The sequence below is a fragment of the Haplochromis burtoni genome, unplaced genomic scaffold (genome assembly GCF_018398535.1).
Source record: "Haplochromis burtoni strain Fernald_Lab_line unplaced genomic scaffold, NCSU_Asbu1 Contig_117, whole genome shotgun sequence".
NCBI classification, from domain to species: domain Eukaryota; kingdom Metazoa; phylum Chordata; class Actinopteri; order Cichliformes; family Cichlidae; genus Haplochromis; species Haplochromis burtoni.
In genome coordinates, this window is record NW_024582478.1 from 1,303,862 (window position 1) to 1,314,926 (window position 11,065).

Genomic DNA, 11,065 nt, shown 5'->3' on the forward strand with positions numbered 1-11,065 from the left:
CTAACCCCCTTTCTTCTTTCATGTTTTCTTCCTTCCTTTCCTTCCGTTGTCAGCTTTCTTTCTTTTTTTGCTTCCTTCTCCTTTCCTTACTTCCTTCCCTTTCCCAATCTCCTTCTTTCCTTCCTTTCCCTCTTCCATCCTCCTTTCCTTTCTAGTCTAATTCTTTTTGAACATCAACAGCTGAAGTGAGCAACCTTAGTTCAGCTCTCGCGTCTCTCTGATCGTTGTCACACAGCCGTCTGACCCACAGAGCATGACGAGCGACACTTCTTTACTTTTGTTCTTTATTGGCATGACCAGAAATCCAAGCATGTCCCACACAGTCCACGACTCTTGTGACCCATCGTTTGAAATCCTTTTCCATCCCTTCCTCTTATCGTTAGTCTTGTTTTCGAGTTGAAGGAAAGTGAAGTCCGGTGCATTTGTTGTTGTAGCAGCACAGACGCAGACAGATCCTCCAGTGTGCGTCCGTTTCATCACGAGCCCAACACACGGGGACCAGTTCAGTACCAGTTAGTGCACGAGATCATGAAACACATGCTGTCCACCCTCCTGTTTCCCATCCTGCACTGGGGCAGCTCTCCTGGCACCTCTGTGGAAGAGAAACACGCTTCAAAAATGTTGAAATTTGCATGAATTTCAGTGCGCGGTGACATTTTACTTCTGTAAAATGAAAATCTGAGTACGAAACAATCTTTTTTATAATTACAGGTCAGCAGTTACTAAAAATGCACCAGATTCTTGGCGTGAACGCAGGAGAACAAACACATCGCTGTGCTTCCATCGTGGAGTCGAGCGTTTACCTTCAGGAGTCGCGTCCTCAGTTGTGTCACACTGCTCGTGTTTTTCAGTTTCCTTCTCGGCCTCCTCAGCCTTCCTCTCGTGGCTCTGATCACTTCCCATGTTTGGTCATGAAAAAGAGTCCCGCCTGAGGAAAAACACAGGTGGATGCTGAGGTTAAAGGACTTACAGAAGGAAAACACTAAAAAGATCTTTTGGTTTCAGTCAGAGCCGAATGAGAGACGGAGCAGTGACTACCTGAGAAGTTTTATCATTTAATTGGGGTTAATAACTAGCAAATATGGCAGGTTGAAAGAAACCGCAGAGTGAAGAGGGTGAAAAGTCAAAGGCTTGTTACCCACAAACTCTTCTTCTATCTAAACTGAAGAGGCGGTGCAATGTATGCAGTGGAGGGTGAAATGAGACGGGGAGAGGACAGAGATAGAAAGGCCTTGATAGCGAGGAAGAGAGATACAGACGGAGAGGAAGAGGACAGCAGACATCACCGCCACTCCTGGTTATCAGCTCGGACATCCCTAATCCCGTCCAGGACACCAATCCAATCAGACAAACACAATCAGCTCGCCGGACGCAGCTCGAGGGATCATCTTACTCTGCTCAACACAATCCCGCGAGCTGCCCAGGCTTTCCCGGCCATGTGTAATGCATGCTGGGAAATTACACATAACCAGAAGGGCTTTTCAGCATCGTGTTACCCTGACGATAAAGCACACGAGTGTGTCGGTGCTTCACGAGCTGGAACAGTAAGAAAACACCGCCATCATCAGCTAAAAGCATAAACGCTGCTAAGTTCATTAACTGGCTGAACAGAAGCTGTTTGGAGAGTCGGAATAAATCACGCAGTCTCATCCACTCAGGTCTGAGAGTTCCTCTGCAGTCCTCCCCTGAAGGCCGAACCAGAGCCAGTTCTGTCTGGTAACAGGAAGCAGCATCTACACCTGCTGCTGACGTCCTGTGGAGCCACAGCAGCGTTGGGATGTTTGTGCCCTGGTTGGTGACGGTTGCTGGAAGCTGCTGGAGGATGGTGCTGTACCAATAACCTCCACCCGCTTGCTTTGGTTGGTGTCACCCAAATAAACTATGGGCAACCGCTGCAACGGCCGGCGGCTGCCAGATGTTTGCAGACCGGTCTGTGTGACCGAGGCCTACCGTTAAGAAGTGCTGATGTTAAATATGATTCATCCTTAGAGAAAAACAACTGAACTAATCGTTCAGCTTCTGATTGGTCGGCCTGCGGCTCCAGACGCTCCAGACTCAGACGCATGAGCACCAGCTCGGGGACAGCTGGGACGTTTCTGGAACAAACGAGAACAAAATGCTGCTGAATATTTTCACACTTTTCATTCACGGCACAGAGACAAACGGAGTCTCTAACACCGCCGGCGAGCCAGTGGAAGAAACGGCGGCAGTAAAACAAGAAGATATTAACTGCCTCACAAATGTGTAATGACTGTGGCCTTCTGGCCGGACCCCGAGGCAGTAACTTGTGATAATTTTCACATAAATGTGATTATGAGCCTCTCCTTTGGCCCAGATCTAAATCTAACACCAGAGGAGGCTCATCTGCTGGATGAGCGTTAAAACGTGGAGCACAAAGAAAGAGAACAGCTGGATTGTTTTAACAGTAGAAATGCTGATGGCTTCGTTTCAAACACCTTTCATCTGAACCAAGTAGATAAAAAAGAGCTTTACTGGAGGTTTGTGTACTTTGGTTTGTTTTGCATATATTAAGAGTTGCTTGCTGCCATCAGGCGCCTCATAAAAGTTCAAAACGTGACTTCAGAAACCAACAGGTGACATCATGGCGGCGACCTCCATCAACACAGCCATCGACTCCAGTTGGGCCAAAACATTCAGGCCCATTTCTTAAGTGATGGCAGCTCCAAGAAACAGATGTTTTGTGGACATGTTGTTGGTCAGTGAGGAAGCGGCTTCGAAACAAAGTGGAAAATGCCCAACCTGAGTCTTCATATTAGGACGCCACAAACCAACAGGTGATGGTGCGGCGGCCACGTTCCATTTTTATAGAACTATACCACAAAAAAATGCTCGGTAAAAGCTCAAGGAACAAGAGAGATTTAAAGATCTGAAACTCACGAGGAAAGTGTTTACCGAGGTCACGGAGCAGGTGAACTCGTTTTCTCACAGATTTCTATTGCACTGGGTGAGAGGTGTCGCCCCCTGGTGACTTTTAGAAAAATGCATGTTGAACTTGTTTCATCACTGGCTGCAGAGTTTTTAGGTGAACCGCACAGCACCACAAAAAAAGGATCATGATACTTGTTCCTGCTCTGTTTACTGGCTTTATTCACAGAGCTGACCTGACGATTCAAATAATCTGGCAACCCCCAAAGTTCTTCTCATTAATGGGTTAGAAATGAGTCATGTCAGAGAGCAGTCCCGTTAAAATGGAACAAACGAGCACCGAACAAACTCATCACAGCGACGTGTGTTTCATAGCTGAACTTCAGAGTGTCTCGATCAGCATTCAGAGCGGTCGCCTCGCTTCCCTCCTCGACTCTGTGCAGCACGGATCACAGCCGGAGAGAAAGCCGAGCTAAAAATAGCTCCCTCCTCTCAGATATTGTTTTGTTTTGACTTGTGCGCCTCCTTATCTCTGCCGCTGCCCTCTTCAGCTCACGACAAACTGATTCGGCTTTTCCACAGCCCGAGGGCTCCCATCTGAACACAAAACTACATGTGACCCACAGAAAGCACAGCATAACGCTGTGGCAGGTACCTCCGATCTGACAACTCCACAGAGACCAACGGTGAATGCAAAATGATTTTAAATGAGCACAAAGAGGCAAGCTGACTGAAAACAGACACAAAACATGCACAAAAGTGATCACAATGAGGCACAAAATGACTAAAAATGGACAGAAACCAACATCAAAGACGACAAAGTGACATCTAGGAGACATAAAATGACAAAAAGAGACTCAAAATGCAGAAAAACCACAAAGATTTTCTGTAAAACAACTTAAAAAAGAAAAAATGACACAAAACAGGTGCAAAAAGACCACAAAGAGACTGAAAATGACTGTGACGAAATGCAAAAAGACTCAATATTTCTACAAAACAACTAAAAACAAACAAAGTGACAACAAAGAGACCAAAGTCACACAGAAGGCCGTCTCTCTGAATGCTGCTATACTCGAACACCGCCTCACAAACCACGCTGACTTCAGTTCTCGCTTTTTTTCTGTCAGTAATGAAAGACTTTTGGCACGAATGGGGTCCACCCACTAGGAAATAATTAAGATAAATAATCTCTCAGCAGCAGATTAATTACAGCCTATCTGCATTACTGATTCGATTAAAGCCAGAGTGAGTTTGCCTCAGTTTTATTCTCTCTCTGCTCTGATGAACGGCTGTCACCGATTCAGGACTGTGTGGCGTTAGCTGACAGACGTTAGACTCTGCTTCATGCGTAATAGATCCACGACTTTAATATTTTTACTGTAAATGTGCTGAATGTTTCCAGCTTCTTTATTCGCTGATATACGATACGCAGGTTAAAATCCCACATCAGCCTTTTCTGTAAAAAACAAGACCAGAAATCTCTGATGTCTACTGGAAATACTGCAGCAAAGGTTTATGATTATAAAAGTGCTTAATGTGATCAGATTAAATCACACATGCTGGCTTTGGCTCAGACTCGAACTGTCAGCCTGCCAGTTATCTCAAAGAAAGCAGTCTGTGGGAGGCAGAAACAAATGACTAAGAAAAGACAAAAATGATGACTCAAGAACTGAAAATGAGCTGAAAAAACCCAACAGAGACTTTAAATCAGTATAAAGAGATACAAAAACAACTTAAACTGCATACAAAACAGCCACAAAGAGCCTCAAAATGACTAAAAACTGGTAGAAATGACGTCAGGGACACAGAACAATTAAAAACTGGTGCAAAATCTGCACAAACAGACACAAACCGAGAACAAAGACACTCAAATGTCTAAAAATAGACTTGAATGACCACAAATAGACTTAAAATACACGCAAAACAACAAAAACAGACCGATGACTGAAAACTAAAGGCGCGCGAACTCAAAGACCACGCCCAACCTGCTGCAGGTTCATGTTTCCCTTCTGCAGGAACACCTGTGCAGATGTGGGCGGAGTCTAAGAGGACAACCCCGGAACCAGAAGTGTGTTTGTGTCTGTGCCTCATCAGACCTCCACGGCCTGCTCCTCATTACAAACACCAAACATGTCCTGACTGTTTAAGCATCGTGTGTCACCCATTATGAGGGGATCACGCGTGTTTCAGGCTTTCTAACTCCGTGTTGGTGACACGTGTGGGTCCGCTCCAGCCTGCAAACATGTTTACATCTGATCGCTCAGCCTGCAGAGAGGACAGGAGCTCCGACAGCCGCTCGGGGAGCACAGATTAATTTTAGCCCACCTAATCGACCCCCACGAAGCCCGCGAGACCGCTCCGTCTGTGTCGGCCGCCGGTTCCGATTAGTTTGCGATGTTTCCAGGCAGAGAATCCCGATCGACGTGTCGGCGGAGTGAAGGCTGTGGAGATCCTGATGGAGGAAGAAGGATCACTCCGCGGAAATCTCCAAGCCAACGCGGAAGTGCCGCAATCTGCAATTCCTCTGACGTCCAGCAGAGGCAGCAGCGTGGCAGTCCCATAGACTTCCACAGTAAAAGACAGAAAACTTATTGTTGTGATCAAAGATACAAACAAAGAGAAGAAAAACAGACCAAGCTGAACACACAAAACACAAACAACAAAGTAAAGAACAAAAGGTTTCTGCAAAATTATCACAAAGAGACCAGAGTGATTGAAAATAGACAAAAAATAGAATTTATGACAAGGACACGCCAACAACAACTGACATCAGACACTGAGTGATCACAGCGGTAAAACTCCAGACGAAAAATGACCACAAATAGCAAACCAGAGACGTGCAAAATGATACAAACAATGAGATGAAAACGGTGAAAAAATAGATGCAAAATAAGTGAAAATAGAAACTTAAAATATCCATAAACAGAGAAAAAGCTCTTTAAGCTCCTCTAACGTCTGGTGTTTATTCAACCCTTCAGAGGTCCAAAGAGAGACTCTTCTCCAGAGATGGGCAGTAACGATGTAAGGGATTACCATTGCACAAAAGGTAATTAGATTACCGTTACTTTCCCGTAAGCACGCCACGTTACTAAAACCGCAAGAGTGTCTCAAGAACAATGACGTAAGCGAGTGTGACGTTCGTGACAACAGCTGTGTGCAGATCAACAGTGGATCACATATCGAGTGCAGAGAGAGTATGAGCGTGCAGCGTTTAAAGCGTGGAAGTACTGACCTTACTTTGAGTTTGATTCCATACAAAGTGACAAAAACATGAGTGTCCGCTGTGCGTGGGAAGAAAACTTCTTTTTACAGCGAAAAAACCCCTAAACTTCCAACAAGCACCGAGTAGCTATGACGTAATGGGAAACTCACAGAGAAACTCGCGGATTCTTCCACTGACCGCGGCACACCTGCACCAGGGTAACCCTCCGCCTGCCCCACTCCTGCTTTACAGGTGAAAATAGAGCAACAGGACCGCTGAGTCTTTGACTTTATTTATTTTCTGCTGTGTTTTACTTGCATCTATTTGAAAGACTGAGTGTAAACACAAAAAATATTTTATTTTATGAGCTGGAATGTGCAGAAAATAGGTTTAAATGTTAAACTAATTTCTTCCAGTCAGAGAATGTTGCAGATAATTAAATGTTTGCTTGATACATAAAGTTAAAAGATTAAAACTAATAAAACAAGTTTTAAAAAGAGACTTTTCCATTTGATTGCATTTTGTATGATGGATTATGCAGAAAAAGTAGAATTGGGCTGAAACATCTATCGCTTTATCACCTCTTCAGGTTGTACATCGTGTTTTTAAAAAGTAACAGTAATTAATTACTTTTAAAAATAAGTAATCAGTAAAGTAACGGGATTACTTTTTGGGGAAGTAATCAGTAATTAGTTACTGATTACTTTTTTCAAGTAACTTGACCAACACTGCTCTTGTCCAAAGATGAGGTGGATCGTTGGCTGTGACAGGTCCTCGGATGTTTTTATGTTTCTGTGAGGAAACTTTTGGAAACACTTCACATGAAGATGGAAGTGTAAATGCACTCTGTGCCGCATCAGGCACACTGGGCGCACCTGCGCAGGTATAAACAGACTTTAACGCTCGGGCGGAGTGATACCTCTTACTTCTCTCTGCCGCTCTTTGTTCCCTCCGCCCTGGTAACCCACCCCACACCCATCTCTACCAACCTGCTGCTGTGACGTCACGCAGGTGGCGAGCTAATGGAAGTGTCACCAAAACAAGACGTCACGCGGAGAGGCCGACGTGATAGGCTGAGAGAGCAAACCACGGCGCAGCACGAGGACGCAGGAGGAGGAGGATGGCGGTTGCTATGCAGGTTGTTGAGGAAGAAAAAACAGTTTAAAGATGTTTTTTCATGTTGCCTCCTCCTGTGCTCGTGCACGCGCTCGCAGCACAGAGACATGGTGTAAAAACCTGCTGGAAAAATAACTAAATAACTTAGAAGGCAGAACACCTTCATTTCAGATCATCCAGAACAGCACAGATTATTAATATGAAATTAAAAAAACAAACCTGAATGTGTAATAATTTAGTGTCAGAAATGAATTCATAATTGACATGATTTTGTTTCTGTATAAAAACAGCTGCTCATCATGAGATGGGAAGAAGGGTCCACACTAAACACTGACTCTGCATACATTTCATTTAAATGACAAGAAAATTCTTTTTAAAAAAGACAATCATGATTATTCTTTTGATATCTCAGAAATGTATCAGAAACAATCTAGATTTAAAAGTGAAGCAGCAAAGTGTCTGAAACATAGAATTTGTGCCACCGACAAAACTTTAGCCCAAGACTGTTTAACCACAGAGCCTCGCTCTGCGTGAGGCACGGTGACAGTAAGAGACAGTAACAGTGGTAATAATTATCATTTTAATACCACACTTATTATTTTGAATGTATCTTTCGGTGTAGTTTTGCATTTAATTTTGCAGTTTTCTGCATTTATTCCAGTTTTACATCATTAGTGTATTGTAGCTTTACACGACTAAAACTTCTCAGGACTTTATTTAATGTATTTAACGAATGATGGCATGTATGTGTATGTATGTATATGTATGCGTGTATGTGGAAATATGTGTGTGTGTGTGTGTGTATGTACGCATGCATACATGTGTATATACACAGTTATGTATGTGCGTGTATGTTTGCAGGTGTATGTATAACTTGTACATATCTTTCTTGTGTAAATGTAAAGTTGTCTGTGATTGTGTAAATACTTACGCTATTGTGTACTTCCCACACATAGAGAAATGCCAAACAGCCTTTCATTGTTCTTGTAACAGTGACAATGAAAGCTATTCTGTTCTGTTCTATTCTAAAAGTAATGGGTAAAAGTCAAACCAGGGTCAAAGGTCAGAAACTAGCAATATTTATAAAGCAACAGATAATTTCATGCTTTGTATTGGGACCATAATAAAATGAATCGTCAGTTTCAAAAACAATGAATAAAAGAATAATAATTTATTGTGTTTATAATTAACAAACAGCAGTTTGTGGACGTTCCGGAACGAAAAGAGACACGTCAGTGTTTTTGGACGGACTTTATGAATGAGACATAAAATAAAAACGAAACGATAAAAAAAAATATTTGAATCCAGCTCGACAATAAATAAAAACAAAGATTTAAGATTTTTAAAGAGGGAACCGCTGTTTGTTTTAAAAGTGAAAAAAAAAAAAACATGTGTTACGTCTTACGTCACCACGTTAACCCCGAAGCGGAAGTGAACACGTGGGGTTGAGGCACGGTACCACATCGCATGTTTGGAGGCCACGAGTCTGTTTCAGGTGATTTCTCTTCTTTTCACGTAAATTTTACCAAGTTATTGAAGAACTGACGTCACGGCGTGTGACGTTTAGGGTGTCCAGTGATTTTAAAAACGTTTTAATGAGACCGTTTCCGGTCTGAAAGCTAACCTGAGGGAAAGTAGCCGGTTAGTTAGCCAGTTAGCTGGTTGTCAGCGCTCGTAAATATCCAGGTAAACAGACAGACAGGTGTGACTTCGGGCTTTAAACCGTCACTGCTGGTTTTCAGGTGTTTCACAGGTAAATCATCCACCTCTTCCTCCGTCTTCATCATGGCTGTGAGAGCCGCCTTTGAGAAAAACAACGAGATCGGCTGCTTCGCCAAACTGACCAACACGTACTGCCTGGTGGCCATCGGCGGCTCCGAGAACTTCTACAGGTGAGTTCACCTTTGAACAAGCGCCACACTTTGATCACTTTGAGGTGAAGTTGGGACCAAAAGTTACAACCAGACGTCATCAAGGTGCGTCACATTCCTCAGCCTTTATTATAACGAGGTGTGTTCCCTGCTACCGGAGTCAGTCCAGGTGATCCGGTCTCAGTCAGCTGTGTTATAATAATAAACTTAATAATCTCCATCCATCACCACTTTGGTAAACACCTAGGCGTTCCCTGGCTCCGCCCCCAGGCCTCCTCCCTGTAGAACGCCTCACCTGGCTCCTTTCAATGAGGAGGAACGGCGGCGCTACTCCCCATCCCTGACCGTGTGACAGTGTGATTCTTTCAGTCACTACCCAGAACCTGTAGGTGAGGGTGGAGGTGTAGATCTGCCACCAATTCAACAGCTTCACTTTCACACTCAGGTCTCTGTTCACCAGAACAGACCGGTACAGCATCCACGTCGCTGCTAACGCTGCGTCAGTCCATCTGTCATCTCCCACTCCTCCCTCCTCTCACTTGTGAAGACCCTGAAATATTTAAGCTCCTCCAGTTGGGGCAGTAACTCCTTCCCGGAATGGGCACTCCGCCCTTTTCTTGCTGAGGACTGTGGCCTCAGACTTGGAGGTGCTGATTCTCATTTCTGTTGCTTCAGACTCTGCAGCTAACACTCCAGTGTGAGCTGGAGGCCACCAACAGAGCCACAGCATCTGCAAAAGGCAGAGATGAAAGTCCAACAAAGTGGAAGCCTCGTGGCTACTGATCGTGATCACTGATATCAGTGTTTCACTTGGTTCTTGTTGACGTATATTTTCCTCGTCTGTTGGAAGTAATCTGAAGTTGTGTGTTCAGTGTGTTTGAAGGGGAGCTGTCAGAAACCATCCCAGTGGTTCACGCTTCCATAGCAGGCTGTCGCATCATCGGGAGGATGTGTGTGGGTGAGTAAAGCTGGATAAATGTGTGCAGTGTATGCATCCCTCACAACACACCACCGCTTGCCTTCATCTTTAAACATGGCCGTCGCACTCCTCTGTGCTCGGACCGCTGCAGTCAGACTCACTCGACTTGTTCCCGTTTGTTCAGGAAATCGTCACGGCCTCCTGGTTCCCAACAACACGACAGACCAGGAGCTGCAGCACATCAGAAACTGCCTCCCAGAAACCGTGATGATCCAGAGAGTCGAGGAGAGGCTGTCCGCGCTTGGTAACGTCATCGCCTGCAATGACTACGTCGCGCTGGTCCATCCTGACCTTGACAGGGTGAGACAATCAAACGCGCCCCATCCCTCGGCTGTTCTGAGGGTTACATCGTTTTGTTTGGCTGGAATAATTCACGTTTTACTTAAATTAGTGAAGTAAAATATGAAACTCTTCTGTACTCGCCTGTGAAGCTTCTAACAACCTCATTCAGTTCACTCAGATATTTTTTTCAAGCTGTTTCGGTTTAATGTTTCAGGCTGTGCATTTACTCTACAGACACTGTATTCAAAATATTCTTCAGCTCATCCTCTTTCTTAAAGGTCACCACCTGCCACACTGCAGCAGGTTTAGTTCGCTAAATGATTTTTCCAATTAGAATTAAAGCTTAAATAAATTCATTTAACTCTTTTTAAAATTTCACTAATTTTTCCAACTTGGAGGATAATCGTTATTTCAGTCCTGACCAAAATAGTCGAGCAGATGTTCATTTGAGAAAAAAAAAACCACTTTATTGAAATTTAGCTGATGTCTGAGGTTCAGTTAACAGCCAGGCAGCTGGAAGTCCCGCCTCCCACAGCCCAGTCTGTGCACAAGCATCTTCCTCTGTTTCGTATCGAGGATCCTCGTTTGGCTCTGAGCAGATTTCACAAGAAAGCGTCCAAAGTTTCCAAACTGGAAGGTTTCGGCTGAGGAGGGAGGCCAGGAGGAGGAGGGGGAGGCCAGGAGGAGGAGGGGGAGGCCAGGAGGAGGAGGGGGAGGCCAGGAGGAGGA

At 44.4% G+C, this 11,065-nt stretch overlaps 1 protein-coding gene and 1 long non-coding RNA gene across 2 annotated transcripts in view; one reads left to right on the forward strand and one right to left on the reverse strand.

Moving 5' to 3' along the window:
• Positions 1 to 267: 267 nt before the first annotated feature.
• On the reverse strand, positions 268 to 5,380 carry LOC102289409. The gene is made up of 3 exons (XR_316207.3): positions 5,212 to 5,380; positions 804 to 928; positions 268 to 592 (listed from the first exon to the last, which is right to left on the reverse strand). It is a non-coding gene; the product is annotated as an uncharacterized LOC102289409 (long non-coding RNA).
• A 3,196-nt stretch (positions 5,381 to 8,576) lies between these two features.
• The window catches only part of eif6 (eukaryotic translation initiation factor 6), a 5,102-nt gene continuing 2,613 nt past the window's right edge, over positions 8,577 to 11,065 (forward strand). The window contains exons 1-4 of the mRNA XM_005928924.2: positions 8,577 to 8,699; positions 8,947 to 9,096; positions 9,948 to 10,033; positions 10,179 to 10,354. Coding sequence (XP_005928986.1) covers positions 8,990 to 9,096; positions 9,948 to 10,033; positions 10,179 to 10,354 — 369 coding nt within the window. The 5' untranslated portion in view covers positions 8,577 to 8,699; positions 8,947 to 8,989. The remainder of the gene's footprint in view (positions 8,700 to 8,946; positions 9,097 to 9,947; positions 10,034 to 10,178; positions 10,355 to 11,065) is intronic.